The 23840-nt window shown below is 44.2% G+C and overlaps 1 protein-coding gene and 1 long non-coding RNA gene across 3 annotated transcripts in view; one reads left to right on the top strand and one right to left on the bottom strand.

Moving 5' to 3' along the window:
• Positions 1 to 1055, top strand: part of LOC308486132 — a 40969-nt gene extending 39914 nt beyond the window's left edge. The window contains exon 3 of the long non-coding RNA XR_013990960.1: positions 86 to 1055. This is a non-coding gene — a long non-coding RNA (uncharacterized lncRNA). The remainder of the gene's footprint in view (positions 1 to 85) is intronic.
• Positions 1 to 23840, bottom strand: part of LOC308485967 (acyl-CoA (8-3)-desaturase-like) — a 67694-nt gene that overhangs the window by 23356 nt on the left and 20498 nt on the right. Inside the window, exons 11-12 of one of the 2 annotated variants that reach the window (XM_081022196.1) lie at positions 23619 to 23744; positions 21612 to 23041 (exon numbers count right to left, since the gene is read on the bottom strand). In XM_081022196.1, the coding sequence (XP_080878322.1) occupies positions 22966 to 23041; positions 23619 to 23744 (202 nt within the window). In that variant the 3' untranslated portion in view covers positions 21612 to 22965. Of the gene's footprint in view, positions 1 to 21611; positions 23042 to 23618; positions 23745 to 23840 lie in introns of those variants that run through there. The other variant, XM_081022197.1, reaches the window with a different exon arrangement.

Below are 23840 nucleotides of genomic sequence, written 5' to 3'. Positions count from 1 at the left end.
TTCCCCTTCTTTTGGGAAAAAGGAAAAGATGCTTTAATTACCAGCATCGATGATGATGATGTATTATTCGCTTTATCTTGCCCAGGGTAACCAATAGAGACTTAAGAACTATACGAAGAACAAGAGGAAAAAGAAATAAATCAAAAACATCCCTTCCACATCTAAAAGGCCACAAATGGTTAAAGGCTGAAAGAAGGATCCTTGGGCATCTGGGCTGAGAAAGACATCTTGTCTGGGAAGGAGGGAGCTGGAGAGCCGCTGTCCGTCACTGGAGAGAGGCATGGGTTACTCTCCTGCACCCAAAGTGCCAGAATGGAGAAGGTTCAAGGGCTACTTTCTGTCATTGGCAGCTGGTATGTACTGAGTTGAATAGGATCCAAAAGGCAGCAGTCTGATTGGTCCTAGAACAATAGGGTCCAGAATGCAGCAGTCTGATTGGTCCTAGAACAATGCAGCAGTATGATTGGTCCACAGGAGCTACCCAATCCAGCTCCAGGTGGAAGTGAATCCACAACCTGATTGGCCTACAGGAGAATCCCAGAATTAGCCAATCACGTGCGGCCCATTGTGTAAATAATGAATATAAAGCAGATATTTTAGGGGAACTTTTATTCCTCACTACTATGAGCTGAATAAAGAGCATGAAATCCACACTCGACTCAGAGTATATTTCAGCAGCCTTCTGGGGAAAGGACATGTGCAGCCGTTAGGTGGGAACAGGGCAAAAGTGGGTGGGACAACAGCAGTGTCTACTGGTGCGTACCAATTGTGGCTACACTCCTCACCGGGGTCCTCTTCCCCTTCCTTGGTGTCCTGCCAGTTCATAACACCACCTCACATTCTGTACCTTGCCTAGAAATGGGATATTGTAAACTGGTCGGTGATTATTTAGTATGGTGTGATTCAGCAAGGTGCTTTTTCAATAAACATATTATAACTGCCTCCTTAAGGGATGCTGGAACCCTGCTGTTATGTACTAAGGTTGGATCCTAGAACAATAGGCAGGTAGGATCCTAGAATGCAACAACGGATTGGCCTACAGGAGCAGCCCAATCAGGCTGCAGGAGGGAAGCAGAATCAGCCAATCAGACGGGACTCATTGTATAAATAATGTATATAAAGCCTGAGGTTTGGGGGGAGGCACCAGGGTAGTCCACCACTGGCCTTTTTAGTGAGCCATGAAGGACAAGGATCCATCACACATGGGGTACATTTCCAAGGATCCTGTCCACATCCCCAGGCTGTAGAAATAGCAAAATGTCCATTATCACTGGTCAAGCAGGGTCCAAAGATGATGATGTTGATGGTGAACAACAACAACATTTATAATTTAAATAATTTTATTATTTATAACATGCAAATCTGGCTGGATTTCCCCAGCCACTCTGGGCGGCTTCCAGCTCATCTGAAAACAAAATAAAACATCAAGCATTGTATTCACTGGACCTGTGTCAACTATAGTGTCCAAATCACAATGGATCCAAGCAATTTTGTCAGCAAAGTTTTGGGCAAATTGTTCAAAGCAAGTTGTGGTTCAGCAACATCTGGGGAACAAGCTAGAGGCATAAGAGCCATAGGAGCAAGCGGGGGGGGGGGCTTACCTGCCCCTCCCAATATTTTATTAAAGTTGGCACTCCTGATCGACACTACAAACAGTACGAACACTCTTCCCTGCAACCAGATATTCCACAGGTCAAGCAACTGCTGCAGCACAAAGCACACAGGATGCCAGTTGAGAGAACAGACCAGGCAAGGAACAAGTTGGTCCCTTGTTTCCCCATGGATCTCAGTAACGCCCCCTTTCCTGACCCTGTTCTCCCAGACAATCCTTGCAATGACGTTCCCATCATCCCTGACCATTGATTGTGTTGGCTGGAGTCGATGGGAATTGGTGTGTGATAAGATACGGAGGAGACCAGGTAGGTGAAGCCTATGACTTGGATTTGATATTCAGAAGTGCGGAGAAATAGTGCAATCCAACACTTCCATTGAATAGGGCTTTGCACGACTTCCGGGTTAGCGCCATCAGCTAATGGCGGACTCCCTCCGATCTGGAGGGACTAGCTCTGCGGAAATTGGGTCTATACCGCTATGGCGAAGCGGGGACCCTACAGAAATCATAGGCGGGTGAAGCCTATGAACGTGGGACTCGGCGGGCACCCTTTGCGCCCCCCCAACTCGCAAGGAGACCTGTTTACGGGCTTCGGAGCGGGGTGAGTGGCGCGGTGCTGTGAGTCAACTGCTTTTTTCGCGGAGCGAAGCCGCATAGCCGTTGCTGGAGAGCGCTGACTTTTTCTTGTGGACAATGGGATTTTAAACAACAACCCGTGAGTAGAACGGAAATTGGGATTTTAAAGTATTTTTAAATTGGCACTGATCGGGGAAGGTCTAAACAGGAAGTCCACCTCCCCTTTCTGTAAATAAACTGAAGCAAAGAACTTGTTAACTAAGGTCGTGGAAAGTCTTACATAAAGGATCTAAACTCCACTGATGGAAACTACTATCAATATTTTCTTAGAAGCAGGGAAGCCTGCAGGTGAGGGTTAAAATTTGGGAACTGAAGCGCCATTTCCCTAAAACAGGGAGCGGTCTGTGAGAGCCCGTTGACGGATAAATCTGACAGCGGTCAAGTTAGCTGTCAAGATACAAGCTAGCTATCAAGATATAAAAGAAGGACTTTGTTTCTACTGTCCGTTTCAGTATTTAAAAAGAAGGAAGGAATTGTTACAACCTTACGTTTGGGACCTTTGGGACTGTGCTGGAAGGAGTGATAAAAGGAACTTGTGTCCCTCTAGAGGGAGCTCTGGGAAATTTTCGTAAGGATGCAGCTGGGAAATTGCTTAAGATAAAAGTTTTGAGAAACTAGTTTTGACCTTGGACTTCTTAAGGATGGCGGTCCGGAAGGAAGTCGAGTGTCAATTGAATAGAACATTTTATTTGTTGGGAAAGCTGCAAGACCAGATAAATGTTATGGCTACCAATGTTGTAACCTTGGGAACAAAAGTGGGCATTAGTAAAGAAGTTGACAAGAATCCGGCACAAGAATTTTTTCTAACTGAACAAATTGAAGAATTTGAGAAGGAGGAATCTGTTGTGATTAAAGTGATGCAAGGGGGAGCCGTAACCCTACAGAGGCAAATGGTGGACTATAACTTGAGGCCTTACATGATGGCAACTAGGAGGAGCCAGTTTTTGGAGATGGAAGCCCGGCTTGGTTTGGAAAATGAAAGATGGAGAGATCACCCTATGTGGAGATCAAATGACTTTTGGGACACAAATCTGAGTCAGGCGGAGGTTGGAGTTTTTAGGGCCTTTGGATTTGAAAGGAGTGTGAAACAAGATTTGGAATATCCTATAGGCCCTACTTCTAACTACGGAAGTCTGGCATACCTGCTAAGAAGGAATATGACTACCGACGGGTTGGAGCTTCACCGAGATCTGTTCTTTAATACCAAAGAATACCAAAAAGACCGGCAGAGGGGACATGAAAGAGATTTAAGAGCCTCGGACTTAAGATCTCCGGGTTGATGGTTTTCCGAGATTGATGGAACTATCGCTAGGGGCCGAAACCGGGGAGGGGAGTTGGTGAAAGAAAATTGGGAATTTAAAATGTATATATTATAATTTGTTTTGTTTTTTTATCTTTTAATGAGAGATGGGGAAATCGTGGAATGGAATTTTTTCTGACCCTAGGGGAAAGGTTTTAAGAATAAGCTTAGATATATAAGTTTTAAGAGAGATAAGATTAAATAAAGTAAAAGTGGATGATTAATTGGTGAAAGAAAGAATGGGAAAAGACTATTTATAGAAATACTGCAAAATTAATGAATATTAGAATGATGTTGGATAGAAATTAACTGGTTTTTAGCTGTAAAATTATAAGGGAATATGAAAAATGGATTATTAATAGGTAAAAATTTAATGTTACAATATTTTAAGATTAAAGACTAGGATAAACAAAGAGGGGAAGGATTTGCTGAACTAACAAATTGAATTGGAATACAAAAAAGGGAGGTGCGAGGAGGTCCGGGAAACAAGCAAATGAAAGATAAGTAATGGAAAGATTGAATTGTTTTTAACTACTTTTATTTTGTATTTTTCTTTTTTCTTTTTTCATTTTGTAATATTTTGAAAATCTTAATAAATATCTTTTTTAAAAAAATGAATAGGGCTTTGCAGCCCTTTCTTAATACAATTGTGCCCTCTCGTGACCATTTGTGGAATCAAACCTTTGCATTGTATTCACTTCCATCCTCTTGGGACTGCGGGTGGAACTGAGTCATTTCATGGCATTGATCAATTAGCAGGGGTCTTGACGAGGATTTTTAACATCTCTCTGCAAACCGCTTATGTTCCATCATGTTTGAAAGTGGCCACCATTATCCCAGTCCCAAAGAAAACATCAATTAACTGCCTAAATGACTATAGACTCATTTCATTGTAGTGATAAAATGCTTGGAGAGATTGGTCCTTCAACACCTTAGAAATGTTTTCCACTGGACTTTGATAAACACCAGTTCGCCTATAGGAGAAATAGGTCAACAGATGATGCCATTGCTACAGCTTTTCACCTTGCAGCGAGTCATCTGGAGAGACCAGGGCATTATGTCAGAATGCTGTTTATTGATTATAGCTCGGCTTTCAATATCATCCTTCCGGACATTCTCATCAGAAAGTTAAGGGACCTGGACCTTTCTTCTAACATCTGTGATTGGATTAAAGACTTTCTGAGAGATCAGACACAAATAGTGAGGATTAGGCCTGTTACATCTACCTCCCTGAAGCTCAGCACTGGCACTCCACAGGGATGCTGCTAAGTCCATAAATAATAATAATAATAATAATAATAATAATAATAATAATAATTTATTATTTGTACTCCGCCCATCTGGCTGGGTTTCCCCAGCCACTCTGGGCAGCTTCAAACAAAGATTAAAAATACATTAAAATGTCACACATTAAAAACTTCCCTAAACAGGGCTGCCTTCAGATGTCTTCTAAATGTCAGGTAGTTGTTTATCTCTTTGACAACTGATGGGAGGGCGTTCCACAGGGCGGGCGCCACTACCGAGAAGGCCCTCTGCCTGGTTCCCTTTAGCTTTGCTTCTCACAGTGAGGGAACCGCCAGAAGGCCCTTGGCGCTGGACCTTGTTGTACACATATGATTGCATTTCATCTGGCCCATCTACTGCAATTATTAAATTGCTGATGACACCACCATAATGGGTTTAATTACAGGCAGAGACGAATCTGTGTACGGGGGGTGGTTCAAAAGGTATCCACATGGTGCTCAGAGAACAATCTGCACCTAAACATTGGCAAGACAAAGGAGATGGTGTTGGACTTTCAGAGGAAGAGAGGGGAGCTAGCCCCATTGTATATCGGGGGGCTGTGTGGAGAGAGTCTCTTCCTTTAAATTCCTGGGAGTCCATCTTAGTGAAGACCTTACTTGAAAGGTCAATACAGCCCAGGTGGTTAGGAAGGCCCATCAGAGACTTCATTTCCTTAGGGTCTTGCGAAAACAATGTTAGACAGCAACTGATGATTTCCTTCCATTGATCCACGATAGAAAGTGTTCTCTCATACTGTATTACGGTGTGGTACGCTGGGTTGACAGCCGTGGACAGAAAGTCCCTCCAGAGGGTGGTGAAGACAGCACACAATATCATGGGCTGTCCCCTGAGTCCGCTAGATGTCCTAGATATCATCGCAGGAGACCGTTGCCTCAGAAGAGCGAGGAACATTCTCAGGGATGACTCACACCCTGGCCAGCACCTTTTTAATCTCCTGCCCTCGGACAGGAGATATAGAAGGATGATAAGCCACACCAACAGGTTAAAGAACAGTTTCTACCCATGGGCTGTGAGGCTGCTGAATGGAAGACAGCAACATTGCAGCTGACGTTCAGGGTTGGTGGTCATATGACAGCACACAGAGTGTAACAGGGACTGAGAGATGGGGGGGGTGTCATTTAATCACACTGTAAACAAGTGGTACAGTGACAATAAAGTCTATTTCTATTATTTCTATTATTTCTATTATTTCTATTATTTCTATTATTTCTATTATTTCTATTATTTCTATTATTTCTATTATTTCTATTATTTCTATTATTTCTATTTCTATTAAGACTCCCTGGAAAAGACCCTGATGTTGGGAAAGATTGAAGGCACAAGGAGAAGGGGATGATAGAGGACGAGATGGTTGGACGGTGTTCTCGAAGTTACCAACATGAGTTTGACCAAACTGTGGGAGGCAGTGGGAGACAGGAGTGCCTGGTGTGCTCTGGTCCATGGGGTCACGAAGAGTTGGACACAACTAAACATATGGATAAACAATAACTACCTGCCCACCCATCATCCAAAGTCACCCTATACAACTGGGTGATGAGGGCCACAGATAACAAATTAAGGCTCAGTAGTATGGCTATAGGTGTGAGATAAATGTTAGACCAGGCATCCCCAAACTTGCCCTCCATATGTTTTGAGACTACAACTCCCATCATCCCTAGCTAACAGGACCAGTGGTCGGGGATGGTGGGAAGTGAAGTCCCAAAACAACTGGAGGACTAAGTTTGGGGATGCCTGAGTTAGACCAACTATGTTTCCTGTGCCAGGCTCTGAGAGTTCACCACCTAGAACAGTGGTACCTCTGGTTACGCATTTAATTCAATCCGGTGGTCTGTTCTTAAGCCATAAGCACTTGTAACATGATGCGCGCTTTCGCTAATGGTGCCTCCTGCTGCTGCCGTGCCGCCAGCGCGCAACTTCTGCTCGCATCCCAGGGCAAAGTTCGCAGCAAGGGGCATCTACTTCCGGGTTAGTGGAGCTCGTAACCCAAAGCATTCGTAAGGAGGGTGGTACATAATACAGTGGTACCTTGGGTTACAGATGCTTCAGGTTACAGATGCTTCAGGTTAGAGACTCCGCTAACCCAGAAATAGTACCTCGGGTTAAGAACTTTGCTTCAGGATGAGACCAGAAATCATACGTCAGTGGCGTGGTGGCAGCGGGAGGCCCCATTAGCTAAAGTGGTGCTTCAGGTTAAGAACGGACCTCCAGAATGAATTAAGTTCTCAACCCGAGGTGCCACTGTATGAGGTTCCACGGTATGTCCGTTCCATTAGGAACTTGTATGTCCACAAGACTAACGTTGCTGGAGCTCCCTCTAGTGGAAAAAAGGAAAATGGACATTGACAGACTCCGCTTTTTCTAATAATAAAGCTAATCCATCAAACTGGAAGAAAAGAACAGATGCTGTGCTGTCTATTTTTCAGATCCTAGCTGGGAAGGGATTGAAGATTACAAGTGAGATCTGCCGCAAAATGTTAGTGTGAGGAGAAGGGATGGGTGGATCTGCCAGTTTCCATTTAGCCGTTCGTTCCTTCGTTCATTCGTTCAGCAGTTTTGGCAAATCGCTTTTTAAGTAAATAATTCTTTACAAAGTGGCCAACAAGGTAGGCACCCAACATTAAGAAAATATTATTTTTAAAAAGGCAAACCTCAGTTTCAAAATTTCACAATACTACTACAAAGCTGGCACAGAAGAACCAGCAACACCCCAGGGTAATTGCAGATCACTCCATCTCTGTGGGAAACTATTTCCCACTATGTCTGAGGGTTTACCGCTGCGTCACGGGTGGCACGTACAGACCTTGGGGTGGGGCAAGTCACCACACTGGCTGGATTAACACAGAGCGCCCACCGGAATGTCACAACACAGCACAACACAAGATTGCTCCACAGGAGGGGGAAGCTGGTTCCTTGTTCCCCTGTGGAGCAATCTTATGCTGTGCCCCCACTTTCTTGGAAAGCTCTTCCAGCTTCATCATCCCACGTGCAGCCTTGCGCCATGCTTCAGGGGCCCACTGTCTTCTTCATTGCCTTCTTAACTTCTTTAACCCTAGATTTCCTCTCTACTCATTGCTTTAAGACTACTTTGTATTATCTCATGTCCACCTTAGATCTTAGATGACATAACTCTTTTCTTCTTTTAAACTGCTTGAAAACTGGAGAGCTTTACATCTAGGTTGTGTGCGTGCATTTTGTAGAATTTTGAACTGCCTCCCCTCCTTGGGCTGGCCCCTTCACTGCTTATAACTCCTGCCCTCAAAAAAAGCAACCTACAATTGAGGATAACTTTCCCTGCATCTATTGTCCATGAAACCGATGACATGATTAATGTATTCATCCCTAAGGTGCCATTAGACGCTTTGCTGATTTTGCTGAAACTGATTAACATGGTTGTGCCTCTGGAAACAAGAATCTAAGCCAGACAGGTCTCCAATTAAGTCATGTTTATTCAAGAGAAATAGTCATAAGGGTAAGTGGAAGTCGACATTTAGTGTTCACTATCAAAGAAAAAACAACTATCACAGTTTACTAGCTCAACCTGTATTCTATAGTAGTAGTAGTGGTAATAACAACAACAACAACAACAACAACAACAACAATAACAATAACAATAACAACAACAACAACAATAATAATATTTATACCCTTCCCATCTGGCTGGGTTTCCCTGGCCACTCTGGGCGTCTAACATACCTGCATACAGAGCATAGAACTGTAGAGTTGTAAGGGGACCCATGGGTCATCTAGTCAACCCCCCTGCTATGCGGGAATCTCAACACACAGTCCCTAATCCAATTTGAAGCCATACTGAACCCTGTCCAGTTCTTCAAATGTGCTAGCAGTTTATTTTCTTCAGGCACACCAAGGTCTGTAAAGACGTTTTGGTTGCAGAATTGTAGGAGGTGGAGGACAAAGCATGGGTGAGAATATGCCATTTTTAACTTTGAGGCTGCAGAGTAGAGGATTGTGCTTGGTCCAACAGAAAAAGCTGCTGATATTGGAGCCCCTTAGCAGGTAGGCAGAAGGGTAGTTGTCATGGACTGACGGGATGCAGAGGAACGGTGGGAGGCACCAGCTGGGGAACCCCCAGGGGAAGAAGGCTGAGAGCCAGGGGGGTTGGTGATGGGATGATGATGAGTGGTCAGAGGGAGCAGACTGGGAGGAGGAGGTGTCGGAAGCTGAAGAGGCAACAGGGTTTAGTGAGCAGGAAGATCTATGGCAGAGAGCAATCCAGAAACAGACACAGAAGCAGAGGCTGGAGAGGAGGGAGGCCGAGAGGTTGAGATGAGACATGCTGCTGAAGAATCCGGGGAGTCTCGCCCTCCTGCTGTGACCAGCTCCCTTCCCCACTGGTCTCATAGAACACACATAGTTGTGAAAAGAGCAGAACAGAGATTGGTTGTGCACAGATACAGTTTGTGACTGCTTGGAAAAAACCCTGGATAGGAGGGGAGGGACCTTCAGTCCTTGCATCTGCCTCATTGAGGCAAGACCTACTGGGAAGGGTTGCCTGCACTGTTTTGGTTTCTTTGAATAGTGCTTTGAAAAAGCACTCACACAGTGGTTTTTTATTGCTGACCTACGCTTAACTCTGGTTCCTGACAGTAGTCTTCTCACTTTGGAGGAATCATGAGACTGGGCTTGGAAGTGCTAATTAAAAAGAAAATTATTCAGCCAACTCTGGTAGACTTAACATAGGTAAAAAAGGTAAAAGACCCCTGGATGGTTAAGTCCAGTCAAAGGCAACTATGGAGTTGCGGTGTGCTCATCTTGCTTTCAGGCCAAGGGAGCCGGCGTTTGTCCACAGACAGCTTTCCGGGTCATGTGGCCAGCATGACTAAACCACTTCTGCCACAACGGGACACCGTGATGGAAACCAGAGGGCATGGCAATGCCGTTTACCTTCTCGCTGCAGCGGCACCTATTTGCACTTGCACTGGCGTGCTTTCGAACTGCTAGGTTGGCAGGAGCTGGGACATCCCCGTCATGGGAATTCAAACCGCTGACCTTCTGATCGGCAAGCCCAAGAGGCTTAGTGGTTTAGACCATAGCGCCACTTAACATACCACAAGGGATCACTGAATGAGTATCAGAAAGTGTTGAGGAGATGTGATCTGGGAGTTATCATGTTGTGGTTGTTATTATATGGTTTCTATTATTCTAGTTTACCACAGCCAACTATATGGGATTCTTAATGCAACAGACTTCTGACTGTGACTTTTATTAAAACTCTTCCCTTTCATACATAGACTCAGGCTGTTGGGGTCTGAGTGTTTAGGTCTTGTTGAGTATGTGTGAGGTGGTGGGTGATTTCATGAGAAAGATCCATGTGTTCAGCACCACCTACTGTTGCTGCTTCCAGAGGGAAAGCTGTGTTGTCTGTTATAGCAAAAACAGAATTGTGGGGCATTGTAAAGACTAACAAATTATGGTGTCGGCTTTCATAATCCAGAACTGTCCTACTGCATCCCACCCAAGGCCGCACTCCACCAGGACAGAAGAGGGAACTCTCTGATGGCCACAGTGATAAGGATGAGTTCGCTGCTCTCAGGACCAGGACCGGCCTTTTCCTCACTGCCCCTGCCACACACCCTCACTGTAGGGCCCACAGAAGTCAGCATATAACTGAGGAGGTGCTGGGTGTCATCCATCTCTTTGTGGTCAAAGGCCACACTGGCTGGGAGCAGCAGGGGTGGACCTCCATTTCAGGGGCCCTGAAGCTTGAACTATCATGGGGCCCCCTCTGTAACCAGCAAGAGGTCTGGGTAACCTCTGTTTTCTTCTTCAACGGGGTTGTTCCACAACAGATCACCACACCTTTGCAACATCTGTGCTACTGACTCTCAAATTTTAGGATAAAATACATACATACAACAAAAATCAATCCATTTGAGTCATGCAATTCAAATTGGGTCTTGTAGACCCCAAAATTTGAAGCCATCTGGACTAAAGTCACTTCTGGGGCCCCTGCGGGATTGGGGCCCTGCAGCTTAAGCTATGTTAGTTTCATAATAGAACTGCCCTTGCCTGCTACACCTGGTGAGTTGAAACGGAGGCAGAATAAAAGAAGGATTTGTTATAACACCTTCTGAGTGATTCATATAAGTTGCAATTTGTAGGCATGTGTATGGGCATGTAGGATTTTTTTATATAAGGGAAGATAAAGTTACGTGTTGTGGTGTGGATTGCACAAATACCTGCTTGTGCAACGGAACCTCTCCTTCCTCTCCTTCCCTTGCAGCCTCCCTGCACCTATTAAATCTGCTCCAGAGGGTTTGGGGACCCTTCAGAGTAGATTTCAGGGGTGCATTTGGAAAGAAGAGGAGGAAAATTCCTGTTGTGCAAATGGATCTGGTTTGAATGGTGTTGGATGCAACGCTGGGTGCATGTGTTGTGGGTGAGTTACAACTTCCAGGAGCTTCAAATAATGAAATGAACTCAAATGACATTTTATGGGGTCAACCAGCATTCCCTTTGATCTAAATGATCCCCACCCCCAACTACCTTTTATGACATAGCGTTTAAAATAAAGCAACCTTCCATTTTCAAAGGAAAATGGGAAGCACAAAAATTCTTCTTAAATTTAACTGACTAAAATGATTTACAGAACTACACATCGGCTCCTAGCAATTAGTTTGGCTGAAACTGGCCAAGTGAGAAAAACAAAACGAAACATTGCACACTCTCTCCATCTCCATCACGAGGATATGGCCTTTACAAAGGCAAACTGCAAGTCTGGCTGTTGGGAAAACAAAATCCTTGTGGGTTCCACCATTTGGAGGAAAAACCAGTACCGCAGACCCACTGTAGTTCAAGGTACCGGTACGTATGGTGGTTCACAGTGCCATGTGAAGGGCAGCAGAATGTGCCACAGCTGCCTGGGCAATCTGCTTCCTTCCCTACCCCAAATCTACAATTCCCAAGTAGCAATGCAAGAATTCTAAAAAGGTGCCATTGAGAATTTTATATTTATTCATTTATTTAAGTGAGGAAGGGATATTTTTAAGGCTCTTGGATTACAACTGCAACTGAAAAGCTGGTTGCAGTTTGGAATGAGGGAAACTCACAAGCGTTTTGTTTTCCATTACTGGGTCAGTCCATGATGAGAAACAGCGCAGTGAGGCAATGAAGCAATTTTTATGGGAACGCTGCCTTTTGCAACCCTGTTGATAAAACCAGAGAAAGCTGAGGGAGGCACAGATTGATGCATTATAGAATGCAGTGATGTAATCGCCTAACTCTATGATAAATACACTTTACCTGGCATGGGTGGGTAGTTAACACATTCCTGCAAGTTAAAGCCTGCTTTAAAAAACCGGGATCTTGCGACAATGCCAGTTTCTAGAGGAGGCAGTTACCATGAGATAGCTATGCCCTGTGAAGATTGAAAGGAAGCTTAAGTATTTAAGTGAATGGTTAACAGCAACTAATATAAATCTGTGTAAAGATAATTATTAAAAAACCTGGGAAGATATTAAAGGAAATTTGGAAAAGAATGCATCTTTCACTGTTAGGTAGAGTGTTGACTACAAAAATTAATGTATTACCTAGAATGTTATTTTTGTTTCCGTCAGTTCTGGTGATTGACAAGACAGATTCTTTCAATGCATGGCAAAAAGATATTTCTAAATACATTTGGCAAGGGGGGGAAATGAGAATAAAATATTAAATACTGATAGATGCAAAAGAGACAGAAGGTTTCTCCCTGCCAGATATAAGATTATATTATGAAGCACCTGGTCTTTGTTGGTTGAAGGAATGGATGACATTGGAGAATTCACATATTTTTGATTTAGAAGGTCATTATAATATTTTCGGTTGGCATGCTTATTTATGGCATGAAAAGGTGAAAGTACATAAAGGATTTACAAATCATATAATTAGGAAAAATCTGTATAGAGTATGGGATAAATACAAAAATCTATTAGAGGCCAAAACACCACTTTGACTCTCACCATTGGAAGCCATAGAGATAAAGAAGAAGAATATGATAGAAAGTTGAACCACTTATAGAAATTTATTAAAACAAGAGTGGGGGAGTATCAATGAAAAGAAATTAAGGATTTATCAGGAAAATTAACAACATGGATACAATATCACCATTTGAATGAAATATTTAAGAGAGATAGAATATGAGAGTTTGGGAAACAAACATCACAATTGGAGAGAAATCTGTTGGAATGCAATGTAAAAGTGCTGTCTAAAATGTCTAAGGTACTATTAGAATGGGAGACAAAGGATGAGCAAGTAAAATCCTCAGTGATACATTGGGCAATAGATATTTGCTATACTATAGATATGGAAGCATGGGAATGATTGTGGCATATGGATATAAAATTCACAGCATGCTATTGTATGAAAATGTTATATTGATGGTACCTGTCAGGGAACTGACATCGGAGCTAGAGGCGGAGGGAAGGCTCTCAAATGATGCTGGAGAGGGGCCCAGCAGGGAGAGAGGCAGCTCAACAGATGGGGAAGCAAATCAGCGCAACACCAGGGATAAAGGGGGGCAGATGGGGGAATCGGCGAGAGGGCTCCAGGACTCTTCACCGGACACCAGCGGGGAGAGCACGGGTCCTCCGCTACCCACGCCCTCCCTGCGCAGAAGACTTCCACGCAGGGAGAGTAGGAGGAGACTTGGTGTCAAACAACTTTTATGTTGGAAAAGGTTTAAGAAACGTCCACTGACGGATTCTGCTAGCGACTGAGGCAGCCACGAAGTGAAGGGCTGTCCAGACAGAAAGGTTTAACAAGGCAACATAGCCAGGAGAGGCGGCAACTTACGCACGAGCAACCCATACTCATTACAGTACCTAACATTGAGTAAAAAGGCAAAAATGTATAAATCCAAATCAAATAAGTGTTGGAAATGTAAAGAAAAAGAAGGTTCTTTTTATCATATGTGGTGATCTTGTAGTAAGGTTAAAGCTTATTGGGAAATGATATATAATGTATTGAAAAAGATATTTAAAATAACATTTGTTATTTTCCAACCTCAATTCAATTTCATGATTGTATTGCTGGAAAATTGACAGGATGGTTGCAATACCATCAAGTCAATGATGTTTTTAAAGAGGACAAAAAATTAGGATTTGAAGACAAAAAATCGAAATTTCAAATAGACATTATAGAAAGTAAGTCTAAACTACTTTCAAAAATGTATAATCTCCTATTAGAATGGAATACAAATACGAACTTATAAAAGAGGCTATGATAAAATGGGCTATTGATCTAGGACACAACATAGACTATGATGTATGGGCCAAACTCTGGAATGAGAGTATAAAATTCACCGCTTGTTCTGCCTTAAAAGAGAATGTTATGAAGATGGTCTATCGTTGGTATCTTATGTTAGGATAGATTTATTGCTTTACTCTTGGTGTCCGGCACACTTCCCTGTGGCTCTGCAGGTCGTAAAGCAATTAGCAGAATTGCACAGCGTCCGTGTCAAAAGGGCAGTAAAGGAAGTCCCACACGTTTCTTCTTTTCTAGTAGCACTTTATTTGCTCAAAAATAGCATATTTACAATCCATCTGACTCGAGCTGCATTTTGCGACTCTCTCTCAGCTTGCAGCTGCGTAGCAAAGCTGCTTTCACTTTTCACTCAGCTCACAGCATTCCAAGCTGCTTTCGTCACATCCTGGCTTACTTCCCTTGTAAGCGCCTCCTCTCAGCCTCGAGACACAGAAGGTTAACCCTTCACTACACCCAACACCCCCTCTTGTCTCGCGCCTGAGGGGAGAATCGACCCTTGGTCGTCCCAAACCCAGACCTTCACAAAACTCTCCATGTCTTTGGAAGGTGAGTGGTTTCGTGAACCCATCAGCTAGGTTCTTGGCAGAGGGACAGTATTTCAGCGCAACTAATCCCTCCTGAACACTCTGGCACACATTCCGAAAACGAATGTCTAGGTGTTTAGTTCTGGCCTTGAACTGATCTGACTCTGCCAAACGCAGGCATGGTTGATTGTCCTCGAAAACACGTATCGGCAGACAATCCACTTCGCAGAGTTCCTGCACCAAGCAAGCATAGAACTCTACTTCTCTGCACATCTCTGAAAGAGCACTAAACTCAGCCTCAGTGGATGAGAGTGCTATCAGACTTTGCTTCTTGGACCTCCATCCAACTACTGAGTTCCCAAACTTCACCACTAGGCCAGACACAGACTTGCGATCCTCAAGATTAGCCCAATCCGAGTCCACAAAGCAAGTCAGTTTCACTTCTCCTTGTGCTGGCAACCTAAGACAAAAATCTTTGGTCTCCTGCAAATACCTCAGAACTCTCTTGACACCATTCCAGGCTTGCACACTAGGGTTTGATGCTTCCCTGCTGAGCAGATTGACAGCAAACGCTATATCAGGTCTGCTCCACTGGGACAAGTACAACAAACTCCCTAGGGCTGATTGAAACACTTCAGTATTTTCGAACGCAGCGCGTTCTGCTTGCTGGCTGTCCTTCACAAAACTAGTCTCCATAGGACTTCTCACTCCTGCACAATCACTCATCCTCATTTTCTGAAGCAGTTGCTCAATTTTACCTCTCTGGCTGAGCAAAAAACTTCCATCCTGTGCACGCTCAACATTGACACCTAGATAGGTTTTGACAGCACCAAGCTGTTTAAGCTTGAATCGTTTACCTAGCTCTTTGGCAAACTTCTCCGCCTGTTCATCTGTTTCTGAGACGAAAAGCACGTCATCAACCCAAATCAGCACCAGCTCCTGTGAGTCTCCTGATCCTCTAAGGAACAGGCAACTATCAGCAAGACTCTTCCTGAAACCTAGCTTCTCCAAAGCTTCATTCAGGCACATGTTCCAGTTTCTAGCAGATTGACGTAATCCATAGATGGATTTGTGCAATCTCCACACAACATCCTGCCTTGAGTTCTCAAACCCCGGAGGAGGAATCATGTACAGCTCCTCCTGGAGATCTGAGTTAAGGTAGGCAACATCCACATCAAAGTGGTTTACCTTCCAGCCTCTCTGTGCCGCACAAGCTAAAAGCGTTCTCAGAGTCTCTGCTCGTGACGTTGGCGAATACACCTCCGTGAAGTGTATTCCCTTCCTCTGAGTAAATCCTCGAGCAACTAATCTGGCTTTACACTGCGGCTCTCCAGCGTCAGTGGGTTTCAAGCGGTAAACCCATCTGGAACTCACAGCCTGCTTCCCCGGTGGCAACTCTGTGAGTGAGAACACACCTAGATCTTTCATGGACTTCATCTCTTTGTCCATTGCCCTGTGCCACTTGCCTGCTTCTTCCTCAGGTAAACTCTGAATATCCTCGAAGGATTCAGGTTCACATCTTGCAGAACCTACCCAGACGCCTGAAGCGCCGTACCGATCAGGAGGCCTCCTTGTCCTCGCTGATCTCCTCAGTGTGACTCCTGGTGACCCTGCCGCTTCACTGGGTCCAGCTAAATCATCCTCAACTTCAGTGTCTTCCCCCTCTGACCTGCTGCGCCTCTTGGGCCTTACAGCTGGTCCAGCAGGTGAAGAAGGCTCACTCTTTGGCTCAAACTTGACACTTGCCTGAGGAGGTGTTCTAGGTTCCCCCCTCTGAGGGATCCTGAGCTGTCCCTGCCTTGGACTCTGTTGCTCTGGACCGTGGTCCCCAGCAACAAGTTCCTCCTCCTCCTCGTCTGAGTCATAGAACTGCTGTGGAAGCACGTCTGGATTAGCGTGCAGACGTTTCCAACCAGCTTGCTCACAGAACTCAGCGCTATTGCTGATAACCAACCTAGACTGGTCTCCACTTGGGTACGCAAACCTCCAGGCCTTTGAGCCAGGCTCATACCCTACAAAGATCATCCTTTTAGACCTTGGCTCACCTTTCTTGCGTAGAGCCTTTGGAATAAGCACCCAAGCCTCACAACCAAACACACGAAGGTAGTGTACCTTGGGCTGCCTTCCATGAAGTAAGAAATACGGTGTATTTCCTACACTAGAGTTGTACACTCTGTTCTCGGTATGGACCACATATCTCCAGGCCTCCGACCAAAACTTCTGGGGTAGCCCTGCGTCCCACAAGATCGCAGACACAGCTTCCTGCACCGTCCTGTTCTTTCTCTCTGCGACCCCATTCTGTTGCGGAGAGTAAGGAGCGGTCAGTCTGTGGCTAATCCCCTTCTCCCTAAAGAAATCCTGTAAAGCAGAACCAGTGAATTCAGCACCTCTGTCACTTTGAAAACCACGAACTTTGGTGGAAAAAGTTACCTCAACTGCGGTGATCCAATCCCTGATCATTTTAGCCGCCTCCCCTTTCGTTTTCAGAGAGAAGGTCCAAGCAGACCTCGAAAAATCATCAATCAAAAGCAAAGAATACTTCGAACCTCCCAGTGACTCAACAGACATGGGTCCACACAAATCTGCATGAATTAATTCAAAGGGTTGCGTGGTCTGTCTCTCTGACTTTGGATATGAGCATGTCACAACTTTCGCCTGTTTACATGCATTGCAATCTAGAAATTTGTCACAAACATTAAATTTGCACCCTTGTGTCAGCTCTGGTGCTTTCTGGAGAAATCTCCAATTTAAATGAGCGAAGCGTCTGTGCCAAATATGTAAACAACCATTGTGGGGCGCTACATTCACACATTGGCCCTTCGCATCTTCGGTGTCATCCTCTCCTGTGGAAAAAGGCACATTTACTGCAAACAAATTATCTTTAGACTGCACTGTGTACACGTGTTTCCCATCCTTGGAAAATTCACATTTGTCACCTGCAAAAGAAATTTGAAAATTATCAATCAATAGATCATGCACACTTAACAAACAGTTAGTTAAACCGGGCACTGCATAAGCTTTGACTTCATGCTTAAGGAAAGAACAGTAGAACAGTCCTGTTTCTGTTAGCCTTTTTCTGCTCCCATCTGCAAACGTCACAAACTTCTCAGTTTTTACTGTCCTGCAATTCCTCAAAAGATCAGCAGATGGCACTAACGAATTTGAGGCACCACTGTCAATGATTATAGTGAGAAAGTCTTGTTGTTTACATTCCTGGGTCGCCAGGGCAACAATCTCCTCACTACCCCCCTCCTTGGGGCTTCTGCAGATGTCCTCTCTGGTTGTCACGGCAACAGACTCCCCCCGGCAGGAAGACTTGCCCACGACCTTGACAGCTTCCGTAGATGCAACTCTCTCAGTTGCCATGGAGACTGGACTTGTCTCGGCGTTCCCACACAACTCCGAAGCGCTTATCTCTACTTGCTGCAGGTGGCTGACCTTGAAGCCTCTAGCCCTTTTCAGCTTCCCAGGCTCCGACTCACGACGTAAACAACTCTTGGCAGCTTTTGGAGAAAGAGGCGTCTCTGAGCTTTCACTGCTCACTGCCCCCCCACTGCTCACGGGGTCTCCAGAACGTTTTCCTGCACCCCCTCTGAAGGGTAAAGGGCTCTCAATACTTGGCCCCTCTTCAGGCTCTTCACACAAACACGTTGCAGCATCCACACAGCTCCCAGGCTCAGCAAAAGCACAAGCAGCATTGCTAGCAATAACAACAACAGTCCCTTCGCCCCCCTGTGGGGGCTCACAGCTCCGCCCAGCTGTGTATCGGCACTCAAGAATGTGGCCGGCGCCATCTTGCCTCTCCCTTTCGGATGCAGCCACTTCTCGGCCCTTGCTTCCCACTCCAGCTCCACAAGCTTCTCGGAGTGCTAGCCAAGCAGCCTCTGGCCTTCTTGCACCCAGGACAACAGGCACCAGATGAGCATCCACACTTTCTGCCAAAAAAGCAAGCACACGCTTCTCTGCTTCATTTTGCTCTGCAGCCCTATCAGCCTCTGCTTTCCCAGCTGCATTCTGTGTGGGGTGAATTACATTCCACAGCTGCTCCCCAACTAGCAAAAGCTCCACTTGAAAGCTCCACTGCAGCCAATTTTGGCTAGTCAGTTTCTGACATGGCAGTTTAAGCTCAAAGCCATGGTCACAGGGCTGAGCCATTGCCCCCTTCTGTTGGCTTTTCCCCAAAGGTACTCACTCAGCCAAACTGGAAACTCCGGACGTCATGGCTCTTGGCTCCCACTCTCTGTCAGCCTCCTCCGATCTGCCTCTTTGAAGTCTCCGGCAGCCGATCAAGCTGACATTCAGCAGATAAAACTTCAAAGCCCTTCCTCACACGCTTCACGTTGAACCATAACCATGTTAGGATAGATTTATTGCTTTACTCTTGGTGTCCGGCACACTTCCCTGTGGCTCTGCAGGTCGTAAAGCAATTAGCAGAATTGCACAGCGTCCGTGTCGAAAGGGCAGTAAAGGAAGTCCCACACGTTTCTTCTTTTCTAGTAGCACTTTATTTGCTCAAAAATAGCATATTTACAATCCATCTGACTCGAGCTGCATTTTGCGACTCTCTCTCAGCTTGCAGCTGCGTAGCAAAGCTGCTTTCACTTTTCACTCAGCTCACAGCATTCCAAGCTGCTTTCGTCATGTCCTGGCTTACTTCCCTTGTAAGCGCCTCCTCTCAGCCTCGAGACACAGAAGGTTAACCCTTCACTACACCCAACATCTTACTCCCACCAAATTGGCAAAAATGTACAGAACTAGTAGTAAAACTTGCTGGAAATGCAAGGAAAAGGATGGCAACTTCTTTCATATGTGGTGGTCATGTAATAAATTAAAAGAGTTCTGGGAATCGATTTATAACGAGTTAAAAAAGATGTTTAAGTATAGCTTTCCCAAAAAGCCGGAAGAATTCCTGCTAGGTTTGGTGGGAGAAGATATTAAGAAGACTGATCAAAGATTATATTTGTATGCAACAACAGCAGCTAGAGTTCTGATAGCTCAAAAGTGGAAGCAACAGGAGATGCCGACAATAGGAGAATGGCAGATAAAGCTGGTTGAATACGCTGAGATGGCTAAATTGACACACAGAATTCACAATCAGGAGGAGACAAAGTACGAAAAAGAATGGTGTAAATTTTTGATCTATATAAGTGAGAACTGTACAAATTTGAAAACTTTGGCAGGATTGAAGTAAATCTTATGTCATGTTGTAATATCTAATCAAAGAAACTGTGAACTATAGAATAGAATAGGAAAACTGATGGAAGGGAAGGACGGAAGTCAACAGCTCTACAGAGCATAAAGTAGGATATGTGTAATAAGATTTGATGTTTTACTGGTGTTGGTGGGTGTTGGTGGGTGATCTTAAATCTCAATAAAAATTATTTAAAAATAAAATAAAATAACATTTGTTAAAAACCCAGAAACTTTCCTTTTGGGAATGATAGGGGCAGAACTACCCAAACTGTATAGAAATTTATTCATGCATGTGACTGCAGTGGTAAGAATGTTATTTGCCCAAAAATGGAAATAAGAAGTCCCGACGAAAGAAGATTGGATACAAAAACTTATGGAATATGCAGAAATGGTGAAACTTGCCAGTGAAAAAAGATATCAAGATGACAAACTTTTTATAAAAAGAATGGGAATGGTTTATTGAATATTTACAAACAAACTGTAACCAGATAAGAACATTGGCAGGATTATGGTAATAACCTGCAGTTTTATTAGAGTATACATTTAAAGTAGATGAATAAATGATTAAGTTAATTTGGAATATGCAAAAAAGATATAAAATAAATAAATTTAAGGAACTGCAGAAAGAGGGGGAAGGAAGTTGACTTTCGAAATGTTAAAATGATTGTAAAATTATTGAAATGTATAAAATTGAAAATCACAAATAAACATTAAAAAAGAGAGTTCTGGGCACCTCAATTTAAGAAGGATATTGATAAGCTGGAATGGGTGCAGAAGCAGGCACCGAAATGATCCAGGGTCTGGAAACCAAGCCTTATGAGGAATGGTTGAGGGAGTTGGGTCTGTTTAGCCTGCGAAAGAGGAGACATCTAGATTGCATTCTTTTTCTTCAGAGTCTCAGGCTGGGCAAGAGCTAAAAAAAAAGGAAGGGGACACCCTGGTCCAGCCCAAAATTATGAAGAAGAGCAGGAAATGTTGAGAAGAACCAGGGCATATTAATCTTAAAAATAATATGGAGTTGTTTTGGGGGGTGGGGCTAGCAATTGCTGACGGTGGGGACGAAAGATGGCAAGTTCAAAGTACCCAAACAAGAACTGAGAGGGCATAAATCTGTACTGGAACTATTTAAAGTGTTTTTTAAATATAGAATTGTTTCTAAATGTCCTGCTATCCGAACACTATGTGTTTTCAGGAAATGGTTTGTTAGATGAATGGATGCAGAGCGATTCAATGATCTCCATTGCTTTTGGATATCTGAATCTGTGGTGTGCACAGGGAGTGAATTTTTTTTATAACAAATGTTTGATAGTGGGACCTGCATGTATATGAAATTGCATATGGAAATTATTTCATTTCATTTTCAAAGAAACTGCTTGGATTATGGGAGTGTATACTCTTTTTTAACCCTGTGATGCCATTGTTTTTCCTAACTGCTGCCTGTTTTGGCTTCTTTTCCATCTTTCCTGGATTATCTGATGTATGATTCAGCCAGGCAGGGATCACACCTTGACTGGAATGGTGCCACATAGCAGGGTCAGTCCGATTTGGGCTACATGATGTTGCAAAGGAGGGCAATGTGACTGAACAAGAGAACATTTTTGGCAGGAGTTCCCAATACAATTACTGGAAAAGGTTGCATTGTTTGACACAATTGATTCAACATGAATGGTGCTTCATAATTTAATAGGTATATTAACTTGATGAAACATGACTCCATCACGCATGCCCTCAAATCAGTTTTAAATAGATAGTTTGAAGAACAAAAACCACATGCAACTGCTCATGAATATTCTGTTTCATTGAAATAGGAAATTGTTTCATGATTACAAAATATCAAAGCACTGTTATGCATTTAAATAACAGCCACAGGTCCTGATTTATTACTGGATGTGATGAATATGGAATCCACTTTTACACGTGATTATGGCAGTCATATTTACATCATGTGACTTCATTTACTGATAACCATGGAACTCTTACATACAACAGAGTGATGCACTATCAAGAGCAGAAGTTCTTGGTGGCTTTGGGCAAGGCCCAAACACATGGCCTTAGTTTGTGTCCTCAGTGTCCAGGTTGATGCCCTGGAGAAGCAGCATGCAGCCGCTGGGGGACCAAGAGGCTGGATCCATCACCAGGACATCTCACATGCCAGCATAGAAGGTCTCCAAAACTAATGTTGTCCCCGATCTTCTCCACAGGCCTTTCTTCATGCTTAAGAAGCAATGGACCTCTTATCAAGAAAATGGCAAAGGCTATGGTTTTTAATAATCCCTGGCATCCCCAAGTAGATAGGGCTTTTGTTAAAAAAAGCACATTTCCCAGATTTTCCAACTGTGCAAATTCTCCATCAGATACCCCACACTTAAAATAAAAAAGGCAAATGAACACAAAGTGTCCTCTGCTCCTGGCTTACACTGCATATCAGGGACAGCTTCTCTGTAAGAGTCAGTAGGTCTTCGCTACTATACAGCAACAAGTCATTTATGAACCTGCCTTAGTTCAGTAATGTTACCTGCCTGAAGCAGAGGAAGTTGTGCCCCAAAAGAAGAATGTGTTTTAATTTGGTTTGGGCAGTATGTTTCAGGTATGGAAACTGAGTGCATTCTACATGGTATCCTTGACATTTAAGTGCTAGCCCTGTGTCAACACAAGCCAAAATGTTCTTGGGCAAACTGAATTGCAAGGCATTGTGGTGCTCCTGAGGTCATGTAACTTGGTGGATCAGTGCCAGGAGAGTGTATCTGTCTAGAACACGTCATTCTGAAAGGATTATCCATGCAAAGTCTTCCCAAGGATTGGCTGCAGAAGGAAAGCTTTGGGATGGATGCACCCAGAGTGGGTTGAGGCTGATCAGCTGCTGTGTCAGTGGTGTATCTGTTGCCATGCAGGCTGATTAAAACGCTAAAAGCAAAGTACCCTCTGCACTGATTTGCCTTTTCCAGTCTCTTTGGAGTTTCTCAAAGTTTCTAGAGCTAAATGTCCCTGGTTCAGCTCACCCATGCCTGTGCAAAAGAAAGAGAAAAACACCCATTCACAGTTTTATTAGGATCTAGCTAATCCCCACTCAAATGTATGCTTTCCAAGGCTGCTTTTTTCCATTTTCCCAGCAGCATCAGATGGTGGCAGGAGAAGATTCATTCCTGAGGACCTTCCTCTTCTTGTGCATGGAGATAGGCGTCTTGCCAGTGCTCCCCTGACTTCTTCAGAGAACTGCAGAGGGAAAGGGGGAAATGGCCTCATGAATCACAGACAGCAACATTTCATAAGAGTTATCTCTTCCATACCCTACCAGGGCTGCTGTCTGTCATGTCCTCTAAATCTGGGTCACAGCATTGCCCTGACTGAGGGGGATTCAGACTTGGACAAATCACAGGTTGCCTGACTTGGGGAGGGAAAACTTCGGAAACCCCTTCTGTATCCTCCTGGCCTAAGGATGTGACATCATCCTCAGACCCCAAGGATAACTTCCCTGGAGCTTCTGCTGCTCCACAGCCATGTAGGAACATGTGATCACAGAGCCAACATGTGATCACAGAGCCAACTTTGCAACCTTTAAGGATTGCTTAATGTTCCAGGGGGGTTCCTTGACAGTCATTTTTAACCTTGCTGAGACATCTTTCACAGGGTTGCAAGTGGGACCCACTGAAAGCTGTTCTGGCACTTGCCGTGACTGGAATAAGCTGTTTATTGCTTCCACTTTACATGTAGGTTCCAAGCCCAGTAGGATTTCCCCCACTCCCCAATTGATCCTACCTCACTGATCCTCCTTCAGTTAATTGACACTTACTGCAATATATCTGCAAAAGCCGTGAGCAGGGGCTTGCATTGGTACTCAATGCCATGCTTGGCACAGAGGGATTTCACCAGAGGAGTGACCTTCCAATAATTGTGGCGAGGCATCGTTGGGAAAAGGCTGTGATGAAAAGAGGGATAAATGGGGTCAAGCAGCTAGCAGAGAACCTTACGTGAGCCAAAAGCATCCCAGCCCTGCCCAGTTCAGCCTTCCACG

This window comes from Podarcis pityusensis (genome assembly GCF_964106645.2).
Source record: "Podarcis pityusensis genome assembly, chromosome: 1".
NCBI classification, from domain to species: domain Eukaryota; kingdom Metazoa; phylum Chordata; class Lepidosauria; order Squamata; family Lacertidae; genus Podarcis; species Podarcis pityusensis.
Note: the sequence above shows the minus strand (reverse complement) of the source record. Positions and strands in the feature narration are given on the sequence as shown.